This window comes from Maylandia zebra, linkage group LG1 (assembly GCF_041146795.1).
Source record: "Maylandia zebra isolate NMK-2024a linkage group LG1, Mzebra_GT3a, whole genome shotgun sequence".
Classification (NCBI taxonomy): domain Eukaryota; kingdom Metazoa; phylum Chordata; class Actinopteri; order Cichliformes; family Cichlidae; genus Maylandia; species Maylandia zebra.
Window position 1 is genome coordinate 26,896,845 of NC_135167.1, and position 19,029 is coordinate 26,915,873.

General features: G+C 40.8%; 2 protein-coding genes across 3 annotated transcripts in view; both read right to left on the bottom strand.

Moving 5' to 3' along the window:
- The window catches only part of ly75 (lymphocyte antigen 75), a 29,375-nt gene extending 12,979 nt beyond the window's left edge, over positions 1-16,396 (bottom strand). Inside the window, exons 1-18 of the mRNA XM_004543386.6 lie at positions 16,080-16,396; positions 14,328-14,699; positions 11,620-11,793; positions 10,969-11,130; positions 9,832-9,951; positions 9,095-9,235; positions 7,707-7,895; positions 7,272-7,432; positions 7,030-7,137; positions 6,523-6,611; positions 6,250-6,419; positions 4,625-4,824; positions 4,218-4,360; positions 2,309-2,387; positions 2,152-2,223; positions 1,763-1,886; positions 1,508-1,543; positions 903-1,072 (exon numbers count right to left, since the gene is read on the bottom strand). Coding sequence (XP_004543443.3) covers positions 903-1,072; positions 1,508-1,543; positions 1,763-1,886; positions 2,152-2,223; positions 2,309-2,387; positions 4,218-4,360; positions 4,625-4,824; positions 6,250-6,419; positions 6,523-6,611; positions 7,030-7,137; positions 7,272-7,432; positions 7,707-7,895; positions 9,095-9,235; positions 9,832-9,951; positions 10,969-11,130; positions 11,620-11,793; positions 14,328-14,699; positions 16,080-16,176 — 2,607 coding nt within the window. The 5' untranslated portion in view covers positions 16,177-16,396. The remainder of the gene's footprint in view (positions 1-902; positions 1,073-1,507; positions 1,544-1,762; positions 1,887-2,151; positions 2,224-2,308; positions 2,388-4,217; positions 4,361-4,624; positions 4,825-6,249; positions 6,420-6,522; positions 6,612-7,029; positions 7,138-7,271; positions 7,433-7,706; positions 7,896-9,094; positions 9,236-9,831; positions 9,952-10,968; positions 11,131-11,619; positions 11,794-14,327; positions 14,700-16,079) is intronic.
- A 1,341-nt stretch (positions 16,397-17,737) lies between these two features.
- pla2r1 (phospholipase A2 receptor 1) overlaps positions 17,738-19,029 on the bottom strand; it is a 32,051-nt gene continuing 30,759 nt past the window's right edge. For both annotated transcript variants that reach the window (XM_014412423.4, XM_004543388.6), the window contains 2 exons: positions 18,882-18,917; positions 17,738-18,640 (listed from right to left, as the gene is read on the bottom strand). In XM_014412423.4, the coding sequence (XP_014267909.3) occupies positions 18,423-18,640; positions 18,882-18,917 (254 nt within the window). In that variant the 3' untranslated portion in view covers positions 17,738-18,422. The remainder of the gene's footprint in view (positions 18,641-18,881; positions 18,918-19,029) is intronic.

Below are 19,029 nucleotides of genomic sequence, written 5' to 3' on the forward strand. Positions count from 1 at the left end.
CTTGTGATCAGACTTCTTCATTGTTAGCTGCCCATTTATTATTAGTTAGATTTTTATAAATGATGATTATGAAAAATCTTAACAAAGCAAGAAACAAAAACAGAGGTTTCAAGGTTGTATTTCAGCAAATGTGATCCTTCTTTAGTTCTCTGCATAGACAATTTATGTGCAGTTGAAGCCTACTCAAGCTTGACTGGATGAAATAACTAGAATCAGGAAACTTCCAGCACTAATTTTTTCCCTGCCTGACAAAACTTGCTGATTCATACCGATATCTGCTTAAAATGAAGAAGAACTAAGTACCACCTTACTGTCTCTATAGCATTTAAGAGTGTAAGTAGCAACCAGGTGCTGGGAGAACATGGAAATACAGTTTAAGACTGCAAAGCTGCATCTGAACAAACCACAAGACATCTGGGGGAAATGACCTTTGGAGAGAAGAGCCAGAATTCACATCTGGTCAAAAACAACCACAGCACCATAAACACACCAACTGTCAAGCACGGTGGTGGAGGGCTGAATTACTTGGGCCCCTTTCTGTCAGTGAGTTGACCATGAACTCTTCTGTATACCAAAGTATTCTAGAGTTAAATGTGACTCCGCGTCTCTAACAGCCTTGTTCAGTTGGCCCAAAACGGGTCAAACAATTGGACAATGCTTCAAAGCAGAGCAGCAAATCCACAACAGAAAAGAATCAAAGTGTTGCAACGGCCCAGTCAAAGTCAGGACCTCATCCTCAACATCAATGTTAATGCGGGACCTCAAGGAGCAAAAGGAAATGAGAATGCTGCTCTTGTTATGCTTGTCTCAAATAAACAGTCCAATATTTCAAAATAAAATCAAAACTTCAATCAAACATTTCTGATGATGTTGTTTGCCACTTGTAATAGTGTGCCACTTACTGTATATATTGCATTTTGGATTTTAATAGCAGCATCGGTGCTAGTTGGAGCCGCCAGTGTGCCGTTCTCTGAATCGCAAAAGAGCCTCGCCTCCTGAAAACTGAGCGGTGGCTTATTAACAAACCAAAACTCTGCTCCATCCACAAAGATGGACGAGTCATGATGCCCATCTGAAAAACAACACAAACAACTCTAACGTTACAACACAAAAGAAGAAAAAGTTGAATAAAAAAAAAAAGTCAGACTAATGATAAATGGCCTGCATTTATATAGCGCTTTACTCAGTCCCTAAGGACCCCAAAGCGCTTTACACTACATTCAGTCATTCACCCACTGGTGACGGCAAGCTACGTTGTAGCCACAGCTGCCCTGGGGCGCACTGACAGAGGCGAGGCTGCCGGACACTGGCGCCACCGGGCCCTCTGACCTCCACCAGTAGGCAAATACGGGGTTAGTATCTTGCCCAAGGATATTTGGGATGCAGCCAGGAGGCAGCCTGGGATCGAACCACCGACCTTCTGGTTTGTGGCTGACCTGCTCTGCCACCTGAGCTACAGCCAATGATAGACGCAATCACACTGAACAAATGATGATGAGGGCATTACCGGGATTGTACCACTCTGGCGTTTTCGGTGTCACTCCTGTTGAGACATCAAACAAAGAATTCAAGTAGATTTAGTCCATCAGGTTTTTAAATTATACGGAGACATCACTGCTGTACAAATGACTCTTTCACTTTGTGGACCTTCAAATTCCTGTTAATTAGCTTAATGAGTGTTTTGAGCTCTTCCCAAACCAGTACCAGCCTTTATTTGGTGCACACACAGACTATACGTCATTGGTCACAGATATAAGCTCACCTCGGGGTATTTGGCAGACCCATTCCAGCTGCGCGTCACAATGAAAGGGTCTGGGGTAGAAAGGTATGGGAGGCAAGTCGTGCAGCAGATAGTAAAACACGTGTTTCAAGCTGTTCGTCATTGTCTGAGGACACAGATGGGTTTTGCACAAACATCACCAATAATGAACAAAAATCGGCAACACAATTCTGACATCACAGATCATGTTCACTGTCTGTTTGAGAAGAAAAAAAAAACATGCAGGAGCTGTTTGTGTCTGACAACATGAAACAACTTTTAATGCTGAGCTTTTGTAAGAGAAAGGATAGAGACTACAGATTCTGAAAAGCACACGACTGTGTAAGCCAAATGTTTCCATCTTTATTAAAAGTCTCAGTTTAGCGACCCACCTTGAATGCAGTGCAGTCCCGATCGTACGCATCGTCCTCGTAGAAATTTCTGTATGAAATATCTAGAGATACCTATTAAAGACACAAACATGATATGAAACACTCCACCAGATTTTACAAAAATTGGGGTACGTGTGTTTAGAGCTGGGATGCTCACGGGCCGGCCGTCACTCCACTGCCACGAGCGATCTGCGGGGTTTCTCCTGTTCAGGCCGATCCAGAAGTACCGGTTATTACTGCAAGAAGAGGAGGACACTGTGTTACTCAACCAGCCTTCTTTCAAGTAGGAAGATAATAATTAGAATTAAACATTAAGACAGTTTGATGTTTCACGTAAGCTTTTATTTCTCCCCCCTCGCTGACTCAACTGCAACGTGCGAAATGTGAGACCGGAGATGGTATGTGTTTATTTCAATGCTCGAGCCGAGTGCGCTCAATGTTTATGTGAGCAAAGAGACAAGTTTGAACTCTTAGGTATGCTCCCACGAAGACGAAGCAGCATGTTTACAAGTCGTCTCCTCGTTAAAGCGACTAGATGTGCCGGTCTGATAAAGAAAAGGCTGCCGGTACACACCCCACCACCTCCCGTACACACTCTTTGTTTGAAGTGTGTATAAAGGTTAAAGCCATAACGAATATTGATTTGTTCATACAGGAAAGTTCCAAAGACTCCTGCCAACAATCACACTATCAGACATGAGTTTGACACATTGTACATGTTAGAAAAACAGAAAACTATAGAAGGACAGATTCTTCAGCATGACCAAGCCATTAACAATATAACTGTTGTAAATGCTACACCACTTTAGCATTAGTGTTTCTATTAATAGAACTTGAGCTACTACGGTTGGAGCCGTTTTCGTTGTTGTGTCGTTGGGCAAGACACTTCACCCGTTGCCTACTGGTGGTGGTCAGTGGGCCAGGTGGCGCCAGTGTCCGGCAGCCTCGCCTCTGTCAGTGCGCCCCAGGGTGGCTGTGGCTACAATGTAGCTTTCCATCACCAGTGTGTGAATGGGTGGATGACTGGTTGTGTAAAGGGGTCCTTACGGACTAGAAAAGCGCTATACAAATACAGGCCATTTACCATATGGTTAACTAGCCAGTTAATTCAAATTTATATAGCGCTAATATAGGCTCACACATTTTATAATGTAGGTAGGGTAAAGACCCTACAGTGTTTGGGCAAAACCCCAGCAATGTGAATGCTGAAGTCTCTGCCTTCCATTCTACCGTTAACTCAAGAAGCCGCAAGGGAGCCAGCAGTCTGAGAACTAAGTGCTCTATTGGGATAATCCAGTATTATGAGCTCTTTAGGAAAAGATGGGGCCTGATTATACAGATTTGCCTTTTTCCTGCAACTGGTCATACATTTTCTATGAATACAGAACAGAACTGCTTTTGAGAAGAGCCACGCTGACAGCTGTCTCTTTAATAATGACTTTACACTTGGAAATTTTCACTAACTAAGATGAGATTTACAGACAATCCGCTATTACTGGTGAGCCAGCTCTCACCGGGCTTTATCCTGCTGGTTTCAGCAGCCAGTTTTATTTATAGAGCACCAATTCACAAAAACAGTCAGCTGAAATCCTACAAAAGATCCTACAATAACACAGAGAAAATGGCAAGAATTACCGGTAGATGACAGTCTATGAGCAAGCACTTGGTGACAATGGGAAGAAACAACTCCCTTTTAACAGGAAGAAACCTCTAGTAGAACATGATTCAGGGAGATTCATGTGAGAGCTGTCAATCAGCAATCTTAACAGACACAACCCCAGAGATATCCAGAGCGAGGAATGATGCTCATTTTTCACAATTTTGAAACCTCATTTGCTCTTTTTTTTTTTAATAATTCAATTTGGGCAATTTTTTTTCTTTAATGTGACAAAAACAAATACATTTCTTTCTGCTGGTATACAAACAATAGTTTAGATAGTATTGTGTTCCTGTGCTTGACTTGTGACTTCCATAAATGATGTGACACTTCTTGTGACAGTGATGCATGACAGTAGTCCTTTGTTACTTATAACAGGAAACACAACTTGTGTTGATTGTGTGCCTACCTGATAGTCTCTCTCATAATGAAGTGTAGGGCTCTCATTTCATCCAAGTTTGTGAAACTGGGAAGATTGGCTCCTAGAGCCTGACAGAACCTCATGGCCTCCTCCCAGGAGCGCTTCCTGCTCAACCTTTCTTCATGAAACACCTGCCAAGGTGAAAGAAGAATTTAAGACAGCTTAGATGGTGTAGATTGTGAAAAAACTCAGTTTAGCTATAACCAAACTACATATTACTTCCTTTCAGGAGAAATGATCTTGAAGCCTTGTAAAAAGACTTCAAAATGTAAAATCAGTGCAGTGCTTTTGCCACTCCTACTTACAACCATTTTCACTTTTGCTAAAAACCAAAACCAAAACAAAAGAGCCATCTCTTATTGGTGCTGTTTAAAGAGACACACACATACACACACCTTGTAGCAGTATTTGATGTTTGGCCTGGACACCCAGCCATTAGGACACGATGCATTAAGGTTTGGTTCTGGTTCTGGGGCAGGAGGTGTAATGAGGTCTTTTCTACAGATGGTGCCGGCCCTGAAGAGAGTGCAGTTCTTCACCTCCCACTTACCCAAAGGCTTTGCAGTGGAAATTGCAACACACCCTCCTTGCCGATCTATAAAGAAAATGAAGCAAAATGAAATTCAATCTTTAAAAGTGACATTTATTACGTAGATTGTGTCTGTTACGATAACCAGTTCATTGATGTTATGACATATTGTGGTGGAGCAGTCGATTAAGTTACTTGGGTCTTCATTTGTTAAACATCTATTATAACATATATGATTATATATAACATATATTCTCACACAAACATATAAGATACTGATAGAAGTAAAAGAAAGTTCAGCTCTGCATCTTTTGGTGTAACCAATACCACCCAATAGGGATTTATATCATTTATCTTTACAGTCACCAAAATCAAGCCAGAAGCCACAAGACCCCTGGAACAATCTGCTGTGTACAGACAAGTCCAAAGTAAAGATATCTGTCTATGATCCAAAGCACCATGTTTGGTGAAAACCAAACATAGCACATCAACAGAATGCCAACTGTGGCAAGCACGGTGGTGGAGGCGTCATGACTTGGGCTTGTTTTGCAGTCACAGGACCTGAGTAGCTAGCAATCATTGAGTCAATCGTGAACGCCTCTGCATATCAAAGTATCTAGAGTCAAATATGAGGACATCTGTCCAACAGCTAAAGCTTGTCCCAAAATAATATAATGCAGCAGGACAACAATCCAAAGCACAGAGGCAAATCTGCAACGAAATGACTGAAAAAGAAATGACTCAAGATGTTGCAATGCCCTGGTAAAATCCACACCTCAACCTGATTGAAATGCTGGGTGGGACCTTCAGACTGCTGTGTATAAACAAATGCCTGAAGCGACGCTGTCAAGAAGAATGGGCCAAAATTCCTCCTCACCAACATGGCAGACTGGTAAAGTCAAATAATAATTACTTCAAAGTGACTGCTGCTAAAAGTGGTTTGATTTTTATACCACTTCTGCATCTTGGCTTTGTTTTTGCTAAATAAATAATGGAAAAATGTAAACATCTTGGCTTGTATTTACCTCTTTTTTACCTCTTTTTAAGGAATGCTAAGAACTAGATCATTTTTTATTATGTTGACTGCATGTTAGCGAGTATTCTGAGGTGCACAGACATTTCTCTGAATAGCGTATACGGAACATATAAAAAGGGGGATGGCCATATTTACACTAGGTATGGATTTTGATTATAAAGGCCAGATTCATCAAACTTTAGGCTCACACGTCATAGCCTTCTCATTTCATGGCAGGCTCTTTGTTAATGACCAAGCTACAGGGGTATAATATATGAGTGTGTCTGGTAAATTTCACATTTCTAAAAACCTAAATGGTCGAGAAAAAAAATAAAAAAATCAGTAAATCTGAGCCTCCACAGTATAAAGAAACTACTATTAGAGGTTCACAATTAAATACAATGTGTTGTAACACTATAGTCTGCTATAACATTTTATATACAGATACTTTAGCCATTAGCCCCAAGTCTTTGTACCTGGTTCAAACACGCCCCAGTTGGTGTATGTTGCCACATCCGTCGACCCCTCTGCCCTCACCCACTTGTACTCTCTGGTGCTGTTGATGTCCTGCAACCCTATCCAAAAATACTGAGTTTCCTTGCCTGCCGTCTCTTGCAGCAGACTATTAATAAAGGCCTGCTCAAACCTGGAAAGAACAGTCAAATGTGAGTGAGTTTCTTTAACTGCAAAACCACAGAAATGTAATATAGGTCATCTTTTGGACTGATAACAAAAACCCTTTTGATTACCTGTTTCTTATGGTGACGTAGCAACGGTCCTTGAAGGACACTTGCGTCATGTTCACTTTATAACAGGAGTTTCCATGTCTCTTCCAACCCTGGTCAGTTAAAAACAGTCATATTTTGCAAGCTAGAACTACGTCTCTTTCACGATTCAAGTTATGACATGCATGCTGTTTTTTGCAACAGGATTTCTTGTCAACAGTCGCATGAGTGTTTTCCCCCCCCACCATCAAGGATTACAGTTTTGTTTTCAGTTTACAAATCTATTTGCTTCTATCCGCAACAGCTGCCAATAGAGCTCGACATCTGCTTCTCAACTCCTTTATGACTCCATAGTGCCATAAAAATCATCTGACCCTTACAGTAAGCTCTCGTTATAACACCACCAAACATATGCATGGGTTCTACATCCTTCTAACATATGAAATTTAATTGCTGGTGTGGAGGCGTAGAAGTATCTCACCACACATTTAGTAGGAAATGTAAAATACTGCTGTTTGCGAGAATACTCACATCTTTCGAGCTACATCCGACCTGTGCTGCTGATTCATTGACCTCTCCTTTCCTCTGGCACATGAAGGCCAGCATCTGTGTGCAATCCTCAATCCGCCAACTATGAAACTGTGGAAAAACAGACAGCGTGCGTTTCTGTAAGACCTCAAACAGGACAAATGTAATGCTCTTGGCAGTACATACACAAATGTGCACACAAGGCTTGAGTACAGTGGATGTGTGTTACACCAACACACACAGACCTCTCCAGTGTACGAGACACAGCTGGTATCCGAAGTGGGCTGGACCGGTTGTGATGGAGCCCAGTAAGTGAAGGTGATGGGTGCTCCGTCCGTCCAGTTGAAAACGGTGGGGTTTGTGCCAACACCAACCAGACCGATCCACACATCTAAAGTCTTGCCATCTGATGAGCAGTAACACACACAAACATTTTCAATTTCAGGCTTTCTTTAAATTTGACTCGAACAGTGAAAGCATAGGCCTGGAAATCATTCTCATCAAAAATAAGGCAGTAGGGTGTAAATCACGATACTTCAGTACTAACTGTATGGCTCTATTATAAAATAAAAAAATGCATGTTGTACATAAATAGAGAAAATGAGAACATGTTAGGAAGACTCATTAATATATGAATTATAAAATTATTTATAACACAAGAGAAACTTGGACAGTTTTACCTCCGTGGAAATTAGTGCTGATCATCTCTTTGCTGTCAATAGTGTGGAAACTGGCTAACACTCCATTCTCAGCTTTACACTGTTCCTGGGCAGCGTTGAAGTTCTTTGGCTGCTCCATCAACTTGTAACAAAGTCCGTTCCACGGCACCCAGTCATCCTTACACAACGTTTCTTTATAGACAAAAGAATCTGTAGAGAGAAGTCAAGTCACACAGAGGCCTTGAGGGGATTTGGGCGTTTTAGATCAAGGCTATTTAACTTAGAGGGCTTCATATTTTGTACAACATCCACAGTGCTGTATTATCCTTAAACCATTACTTTGAAAGAAAAAAAGGAAAATATTTTGTGAGAAAAAAGTGACAGAAGAGGCTCAACCTTATTATATTATTGTATTATGTTAAGGAAGAATGTATATTCCCCAATCTGTTGGTGAATGGATGCTTGAGGTTGCTGCCAGCTGCTTAGTGAAATGCACTAAAAATGTTATGATTGCTTTGGTTGCTAGCAGATTACTGTGTTCACCCATTATTTGCATAAAAGACACCAACGTGTCTGCAAACACTCGCTGACTACTGGCTGGGCAGATGGTCATAAAGCTTCTGGGCTGAAAATGTTTACGAAGAGGGTGCTGCACCAACAACAGATCGTGATTGCCTTAGTTGCCAACAGTTGGAAGATGCCAAGTTGTCTTCAGATGCTTGCCATTAACTCTACAACACTTCCCCACTGCAACCAGCACATTTCAAAAGGTTCAGCTTTGACTTTGAAGACAAATGTTGTCCATTTCCAGTTTGCGTTATACTTTTCGATGTCTGAGAAGTATTTAAAAGACTGTTTGCAGTCTGATAAGACTTCCAGACAAACGATCAGCAACCGTGGCAATCTGCTAGCAGTCAAAGCAATCACGAAAAGATCTTTGGTGCAGCGCTGTATACCTGCTGCAACCCCTGGTCAGTTGGGAAATATACATCTTTCTTTTGTATGTGGTAGTTGCCAGATAGTTGCCCTCTGTTATTGAGACCTTAGCAAGCTGACAAACTAAACTAAGAATACTTGTTAGCATTGTTATTGTAAACCTATTAGCAGGCTAACATTAGAATTCATCTCAAAAGCATTACTGCGTATCAGCACAGCTTAGCAGGGCCATTAGGATTAGCACATTATTTTTACATTCATTTGACAGAACAGTGAAGATTTAGACAGGAAAGCGATGAAAGAAAGCGGGGGAAGAAACGCAACAAAGAGCCCCAAACCAAACCCAGACTGCCGCAACAAGCCCTGCGGTATATGTGGTGAACCAAATCGGCGCTCAAATCTTTTTCTTTCTTTTTTTTTTGTAAGTATGACTCAATAGAAGTGTAACTGCTGAGCGTCAGCAGCCAGCTCACCTGTTGTTGTTGTCTCACTGGCATTGACTCTCTTCTTGCAGACGTATGGCAGCCGCCTGTTACACGCCATCGTTTCATAGTTGTTCTTGGAGTTCAGGACTCCACAGTCTGACAGAATGATGATGGAGGTGGAGGGCATTCCTGTTACATATATAACCACACAAATATCAATAAAAATAAACAGTCACTGCGAGAAGGACAAGAGATGTGGGTATCATTCAAAGTTTAGCATATCAACTGTGCTTTACATAGAAGTTCAGAGTTCTCTGATCCAGCACAATCTTGCTGATGAGAGCAATCACAAAGAGTTTATATCAATGGAAAACTAAATGACTGCAATATACTTCATGCTACATTCATGCTTGCTCTCGTTAAGAAGAAATACACATTACAAAAGCTAGCAGGCATTACTCAGTACTGTAAATGGGTCATTCAACAACATTAGCAGTCCCAGTGTCACAGTGTGTGGCACAGTGGGTTTCTTCACAACACTAGTTTCATTGTTTCTCTGACCGACACCAACGCTCCCTTTCATAGACGAGCAGAAACACAGCGTTGATGCAAGATTTGGTGTGGTGAGAGGACCAGGTGTTTCTGGCAAGTGAAACTGTGTTATTCTGGTTTTGTGGAAACAAAGCCTACAAACGAGGCTGCAAAATGAGAACATGTGCAGCACAGTTCTCAGAGAGAATGAGTAGTAAGTAACAGGTGAAAAATACATTCATATTCACTGTTACCTTGTTCCCAGCGTAACATGGAGAGAGGAGAGCCATCTGACCACTGCCATCCTTGAGAAGTATCTAATTGGTGAAGGCCGATCCACATCCTCTCCGGCATTCTGCCAAGGCCGTCCAACACTGCACAATGCAACACCACAGCACACAGGACAAGTAAATGTAATGAAGGAAATTGTAAGTCTAATGCAGTTTCAATCATCAAGTTGGAACTTTGAGCCTCCACAGCTGTTTCATTTACTCTTTAGATGCAATCTCAATTCCAAAAAGATGGCCTGAAGATCACATGCATCCAGTTGCAGGCTGATGATAATAAAGTAAGATTTTGTGAGATTTGCAAACCATTAAATTCAGTTTCTTTAATGTACATTTTACACAGTGCTCCAACTCTTTTGGAAATGGGGTTGTATAGGCGAACATTTTACAGTTCACCCTTTTGTAATCATCCACTGAAAATCCCAAAGAATGACGATTAAGAAGCAAAGGACATAAATAAAACAAATTGAGGAAATGAAAAATATGTGGCTTCTATGACATCATACTTGGAAAATTCAGAAATAAAAAAGTAAGAACAAAAATCCCAGGACTTATTTAGACTGAAAGTTTGCAGTCGTTCACAGATTCTTTTCCTTTCTGTACGTCTCTACTTGTCACACAAGGAACACTAAATAGGAGAAGCAGACTAATAAACTAATAAAAGACAAAGCGATAGAAGGAAGGAGAAAGAAACTTTAAATAAAGTCATTTAGAAATCACCACAGTACAGAAAATATTCACATTACGACAGGATTGTTTTAGAAGGATTAGTTCTGACTGACTAAAGGTAGGAAAAGTGTGTTTCTGTGTGTGTGTTTTTTATTTCCAGGTTGTGTGACTAATAGTTCAAGACCTTGAGAAGCACAGGCCTGCTCATACAGTGACGATCTGAATCATTTTTCTCATTACTTATTTATACTTCTTTTAAAATCAAAATCTCGAGCATTGCTCATGTCACCATTATTGCAATTTTTTGTTGTAAATGAGACATTTCTGTCACAAAGACAATCTGAATGTACTTATTTTTTTAAACCTTTGTGTTTTTTTAATTGTATTATGGAAGTAGCCGCAGTAATAGAAGTACTAGTAGTAAGTCAGTCTTACAGATTGTAGAATTGAGCTCATCGGGCCCAGAGAAACTAAGCAGATCTGCTCCCTGACTGCGACACGAATCCAGAGCTTCGTGCCAGGTCACCGCACCGTTGGTGACAAACTCATAGCATGAATCGCCGTCTGGACCAGTAAAAAGAGTCTGGCAGCCCTCCTCTGCAAAGTCAAAGACACAACAACAGTATCAGTATCAACAGTTTGTGTTTCATGTAGCTTCGGATATTCAATATTAACAAATAAAAGTGGATTTAAGCTTGGACACATTTATGTGCAACGAGAATGTTTAAGTCATTAATATCATGAACGTGAACTGTTATATTAATATAACAATATACAAAAAGATTATTAGGGTAACTTTTTTAAATAGGGTAAATATTTTGATGTTGATATAAGAATATATTCTTTATATATAACATGAGTCTAAAGTTATACCGCTACATGTGCTGCAGACAGTGCTAACTATTAATGGAGCTGACCCCGCCCTGTTGGTTAAACTGTGCAACGACATCATTTGGAAATGACCACACAAATTTTTTTTCTGCTTTAAATGCTCTCAAAAATAAATATGTTAGTGGCTGGTGAATAAAGAAACAGTTAAAAAACATTAAACCATTAAAACTACAAGTAAATAAAAATACAACGTGCCAGGTTTCAGACAGCGTCCCATCTTCTTGTCTTGGTCATAGTCTGAGGAGGTGGCACACCAGGACATTCCAGGGAATTCTGCATCGGGGAGGCATCCATGATACCAGCTGTTATTGTACTTGAAGGGGAACTCACAGGGGCTGCCGGCAGAGTTCCCATCCATGGTATGGATGACTGCACCGAGAGAAGAAGTGAACAAAGTCAAAGATCTATTTCAAGCCCGTGGTAGTCGTTTCATTTCGACGACTCGTAAATCATCTCGCAGCAGCGACGGATGAGATGAAATTTGACGCCCTCCTGCAAACACCAAAGCACCTTCTTCGTACCGTAATACACACAATCAAACGTGAGCTTCCAATATAGACAGCTCATCCTACTCCTTAGATCAATTCCTGTATACTGATAAATAAATGAATGTGAAGAAGGGGAGGTTAGGCTTGTTTATAAGCCAACGTCTCCCTTCCTTCCTGCACCCCCAACAAGTCTGTGGAGAAACTGAAATCAAAGACGATGCAAAAATTGTGCTTTGTTTATTGCTTCAGTGACAGAAAGTGACAGAAAAGAAACAAAGTCCCAAGAAAGGAGTTTTGATTCAGTTAAATGCGAAAAGTAGCATGTAAGTGCATCTTCAGCTCAGTCTGCATCATCATTGTGATTGAATTTAATATTCATGCTCTCTGCACTCAAACTAATTTTCCTGTATTGCCACAAAAAGGATCTGAACACATAATACAGTTTTTCTCAAATGTTAAAACACAAAAGCCAATCCTGTAACCCAAATGACCAGTAGTCTAAACACATTTACTAAATGTAGCCACCATATTCCAGTACCATAAACACATGTCACATGAAGACACAATTCACAAAACACAACCCTCTGTACTCATAAATCTAAACACATTTTTCCTTGCTAAAACACATGTTGCAAAACAACTCTGCTCATATCCTCAAATGAAAGCCCATGTGATGCAAAATGCTTGCCACAGTCACCAATCTTTGAACACAGGGAACACACCTGGCGTCATTCACTACACACAATGACTCAAAATTGAAGACACTTGTTGCTAATGCTGTACCCACATGTAAAAGCAAGTTCAGAGTGCACAGTATGCTGAAGGTTCCAAACAAACACAATGGATGAAGGCAGAGTCAGGGGAAGAGGAATTTGATGCAGAGGAGGGAGATAAGATAAGATAAGATAACCTTTATTAGTCCCACACGTGGGAAATTTGTTTTGAGAAGAGCTGGCCCTGGAAGAAGAGGAGCAGGCCAATGAGGAAGAGGAGTTCAAATGAGAGGAGGAAGAGGAGCGACCAACGAGGAAGAGGAGAAGGCCAACATGGGAGAGGAGAAGGTCCAGGAGGGAGAGCAAGACAACCTCGCACCATCATTACGGACGAGATGCGAGCAACAGCTCAGCGACATGATGCCGCACAGTGATTGTGGTGTGTGTGTGGTGTGAATAACGTAAATAAAAAAACTTCACACCCTGTTCATGTTTTCAAGATTACTGTTGTGTGCAATAGATTCTGTTTTTGCATTGAGTTGTGTTACAGTAGTGTACGTACATGCAGGATTTCCTATAGATTTATACTACTCATATGAAACTCACAAATCTAAATGCCTAATCCTCTGCAGAGATCTACGACGATCCGTTACTGTATAGTTTCTAAAAATATGCATTGGCAGTTATGGAACAAAGAACCTTCTCACAAATTGAGCATTGTGTTTTCAATTGTTTTGCTGTAGTGTGTAATGCTGTGTATAGTGTTTACAGTTTTGACAGCTTCGAGCTGCTCTCTTGGTGTGGGAGTTTGAGTTTTGCAGTGGGAAGGTGTGGTTGTGTTTATGTAGCTTTAGAGAAGGGTGTTGTGTTTGGACATTGGGGGACCTGGTGGTAACGTTTGTGAAATGTGTTTTAGCATTTGAGAAAAACCGTAATGGGCCATTTGAAGAAGAACTTCTCTCTAAATGTTACTGCAGACATGAAAAATGACAATAAACAAGATGCTCTTCTGTTTCAAATACGTGGATCAGACGTGGCAGTCGATCAGGTCTGGTTGGTATTGCATCATGTACTTCTAGAGCACCTCCTAAGCTTCAGTGTCCTTAATCAAGAGCTTAAACTGTTTTAATAACACACAGTTATTTAAAATGTTATGGCCAAACATTCGGTCACTACCTGAATATTTCTTTAACCTTGCAGTGTTCGGTGGAATGTGTATCAAAACAGGAATGAACGCAGAAAAGAAAGTAAAAGTCTGCGTTACGGAGCCTTTGCACCTTGCAGACATGCTGCAGACGATTGCACGACCACAACGACAAACAAAAGAAACGGAACAGGCAGACTCTACGTTTTCAGAGCAAGTTTAACACCTGGAATTTGACACCCTGTGTTGTTGCCCAGCGCAAAGAAGCAATAACTGAGAGGCCTGACAACAATTAAGCTGACAGGGCGTGTTTAAAAGGGAGCAGAATTTATATGGTCAGGTGACACAAGAGCCAGAGGTGTAATGTGTTACAAGCCTGGACTGTCTTCACATTTAGTTCAAGAAGTGAACACAACAGAAGCACAAGCTGACTTTAACTAATTTCTTGACAAATTAGTTCCTGAAGCACTATTCAGAAAAAAGAAAGAAAGAAAAGAAAACAGCCAGTCCATGTAAGCAATTCTGTCTCTTAGATAAGAGAAAGGAATCCACACTTACCGCGGTATGGCCTCTGGCAGATGTTGTCTTGGGATTCTCCTCTTACCCAAGTGTCATTAGTTTCCCGACTGAGCGCTACTTTGCCGTTGTTGACCGCCAGGCCCATCTGATAAACAGTATAAACAACTCCATCCAAACAGCTCCACCATAGCAGGATGTTGGAGCCACAGTCGAACATAGTCAACATCTTGGAATTGACGTCCAGCGCCATGCAGAGCGATGTTCCCACATGGAAGAGCCGTTGACCTGAACCCCACTTCCACTGTTGGGACTTGCTGTTTGAGTTGCAGGTGGCGAGGCTCAGGTTTGCTGAACCCCATGCACTCAGGCATTTCCCTGTGCTCTGGTGCTGAATGGTGAAAGCATCCTCATCTGTGATGACAGGACAGAAAACACAAGTTTAAAGGGGACTTATTACGCTTAGCTTTGCACTTTTAATCCCCAGACGGTGCTAGAGTAGCTTGGCATGAGCCACAGTTCAAAAATAATCATCATTTATCTTCCTCTGAGTTCATTCCACTTCTCAAGCAATCCATTTCAACGCCCCCTCAACTCCCTTTAAGGCAGCCTTGCTCTGATTGGCTGCCCCTCATCGCTACTGTGTTCCCACACTGTCACCAGTTCTCAGACATAATTAAAGTGAAGATGTTTGCAGCTCTTTATCCTCATTTTTGAACTTAATTCTAGAGTAGCTTTGCATGACTCAGCACAAAATAAAACCTGAAGCCTCTCTAAGCCAACTTTATTCTGATTGGCTGACACTTGTAAAAAAAAAAAAAAGGTCCGGAAAGCACCTTTAACGAGTTGGATTCCATTCCTTGCATGGAAGTTAACTTATATGTTCACTGTGTCTCACTAAATTTTAACAGCTGTGACAAAAACTTTATTATTTATTCATTTATTTAATCGGGACGTCCCTCGAGATTAACATCTCTTTTTCAAAGGAGACCAAGCCTTTGAACCAGTCTGAAGCGTGACACTTTAGCTCACAGGTTTTAATTGCACACAGGCAGACCTCACCGTTTCAAACTTTGACCTTGTTTCCATGATTAATGTGGGCACGCACCACTTAGAGATCTGAGACTGACACATAAAAAAATGCTATTTAAAAAAATATATATATGCAGTGTAAATGCATACCAATACAGCTCTATTAGAGTGAAACTACTCGTTTAAATGAATACATAATAAATATATACACACAAATATCCCCGCACCGAGAATTATTCATTTGACTTCATAAAAGAGTTTCATATTTATGCTGAGAGAGGGGAACTATAAAAGAGGACAGTAGGCGGGGACAAGGTGATCTGGGTAAATGTTTACAGGCTGAAGCTAAAGAACAACTGAGCAGGAATACTATCAGAGTACAGTTTCGACTTGGTGTCACGGCAGTAATATGCCGATATTTTGGCTCTACGGAGCTGCTCGGGAGGGAGGGAAGGATGAGTTAGCGATTTCTTTGACCTGTCAGACATAACACTGGGGGGCAAGAAAACAACAAAAAACAAAACAAGCAAACAAAGTAAAAATAATAATAATAAACAAGCATTCATCTAGATAAGCAAACGCCGAGTTTGTATCTCAATCCAAAATCTTGTCAGTTAAAAGTGTTTCGCATCCTAAAAATTAGGTTCGCGCTTTTATGGGAGAAGTTTTTGCTCATTTGCGCCAAGTGAGGAATGAAGACGCGACTTTAATGAGAGTGTGGCAAGTGAACAGAAATGAAAGCAAAGTGTCGGATCTACTCACCTAAACCTGCAGCTGGTGAACCAGTTCCCCAGTGAACAGCTGCCTCCAACAATATCAACAAACAAAGACAAAGAGGCGCTCTGGATAGACTCGGCATGGTCACGACCGAGTCTTTCTGTTATAATCATAAAGCCTCCTCTGAGCGTGGCGCACTTAGTTTAGGCCGGTTGATAACTGAGCTCCAAAGCGAAAGTGATCGCCGACGCCACCCAGTTCTCCCAGTTGAAAGTCTTGTCATCCACTGAGTCCAAGTCAATTTAGCAACAAACTTCCGCTTAACGAATAAAACAACAGCAACGAGAAACCTTTCAGAGGGAGCGTTATGAAATAAACAGCTGCTACGCACGATGGATCAGACTAGCAGACACTACAGGCGCATGCAGAAGGACTCTAATAGAAGTCAAAATTATATATTAAATCTATATGTAAAACCACATCCACATAAAATAAAATATTACAGCTCAGGCCCGTGTTTATGCAATAATTATGCAATTTACATAAATATAAAAAGGGGTATTTCCAACATGGTAAGAAATGAAACCAACTCCATTATAAAGCGAAACCCCAAGTCAAATTTGAATTTTTTTTTTTTTTTTTTTTTACCAAAATCAGTATTATCAGATACAATTAAAAAAATATTAGAACACGTTTACATTTAAAAACATATCAAATTACGAGTTTAAAAATGATATTAGGCTATCCCATTTGAGAAACTTTAAATAAAAAATAAAAATAGGACAAAGGAGTAAAACATGTTCCAGAATTATGTTAGAAATTTAAATACTTAGCCAAAAATCGGATATTTTTAAATTACGGTGTTGTAAAAAAAAAAAAAAAACCTAAAGAAAAAAGTTGACGTAGTCAACCGTTAAATTTTAATTTGGAAGGTGGTGACGTTCTTCTTCCGGTTTCGCCCTCAAGTACCGTGAACTTTCTGGTTATTTTCTGGCGTCTTCCTTTCACATACCCTGCCCAGAAAGGTATTTCGCACCCACTCGGTTGTTTCCCTGAATAATCGGGCTTTCGGGTGTTTTTTCATCTACTATGAAAGTCCCGTGACAGCTAACAGCTGATCACCTGTCCTTTCATTTCTGTTTATTCTCTATTATTTCACCAGCTTCGTTACCGATAATTACTGCACACACACCGAGACGTTTGTGCGTTTTACAGAGATCAACAAAACACCGGGTGATTATTAAATTATTACTTAAAGGGCACCATGTCAGGAAAAAAGTTTGCCCTCAGGACAGTGAAGAAATTTATCAAGAAATTGTTTCAGGGTGAGATCATAAAACATAACAGATAACATTCAAGGGAAACCGATAGGCACGAATGGTTTCCTTTGATAATAAAAAAGGACAATGACCTTTATGGCCCTACATCATTACTATATCAATAACATTATTCCCCAGGCAGTCTGTAAGGACTCTGATCTCTGTCCCTCACGTCAATCTAAGTTTTTAGATTTCTTTCTGGTAAAAATAGTAATGCCCAAAAGACAAAACATAGTTAAATACGAGATGCACAACCTCACTGTGGTTTCTGCTGGCATCTTTTAAGTTGGCCGTCTAAGAGGAAGTGTGGGTTTAAGGTGATGAAGCAAAGAAAATAACACCAGGCAAATTGAAAGTACAGTAAGTAATAATGAAACTAACAGAAACCATTCAACCAAATTCGATTTATTAAAACACAAATAAAACTGTGCAAAACATATATCCCTCTGTGTTCTTTTCGTCAGCAGCCAGAACCAAGCAAATCCATTCAGTCCCAGTACTTATTTGGTCATGACCAACATACAGCACGTACACATGAGAGAATAAAAAATGACAAAATAAGTAATACTGACAAAATACTGTACCATGCATACAGACCCATCAACAGAAGTCTGAATGAACAAAGCATCATTGTAAAGAATATTTTATCATGAATCGTACTCATGCTTGACAATGAAAGTGACTTTTTGCCCTGAAAAGAAGCCCAAGAGCATGTCTTAAATTATTCTCCTTAACACTGTTTACAAATCATAACAGAATAAATCCCGGATGACATCAAACGGAACCTCTTCAAACAAGTCCAAAGCTCTTTAGCGTCCCTTCTTGGTCTGTGTGATCTCTTAGTCCGTGGCCTTCAAGTGTCTTTGCAAGTGTTTGGTGACCTAAATGGTGCGAGTAAATGAAAACTAGAGACGCGCTCGAAACTGCTTGCCGTCATCATCTCACCACTGTCCTGAGGAGTCAGCATCACAGTTTTACAGTGCAGCGCGGCATCCGTAGCTGACGGTGACAAGGTGACGGAGCACGGGAGGACAGCAGAGGCTTCGAGGAAGAAACAAGTCAACGCGTGCTACTCTCCCGAGGGAGGCTCCAGGTCTGCGATGAGAACGTTTCCATCTGACTCCGTAGCCTGCGAGTCCGTTTGCCTGAAATAAGCGCTGCCGAGCGTGGGGAGCCGCTGGAAACGTCCGGAGCTCCTCTTGTACAGAAACCACATTACCCCTGCCAGCAGGATAAAGATTAGCAACGCTGCCAACACAGCAGCGGGGATGACACCGTGATGCAAACCTGAAACGCACAACAGCAGCTCTTATGTAGTCGTGCTCTAAATTTAATGTGTGAACCTCTTATTAAATAGCATGCAAAGGGCTTAAACACTGCAGCAGGAATCGCGGTCAGCATGTTTAGCCACATATTTGAGCTTCCAGCTGAACGCGGCCCTGCAACATGAAACAGCGTCCTCACACATATCAAACCTACGGAAAAACATTCAATGTTTTTAAGTTATTTAGCTTGAAATGCACTTTACCATTCAGCGGTTTCACTTCCACCTCAGTATTTCCATCTGGAAAAGAAATGCACAACCGTTTTGAACTCATCAGGTGAGAATATGCAGCAAAGATCAATAAATAGGAAAAGTTTATGCTTTCAAATGTTATGTTACGGTGCAGCAACAA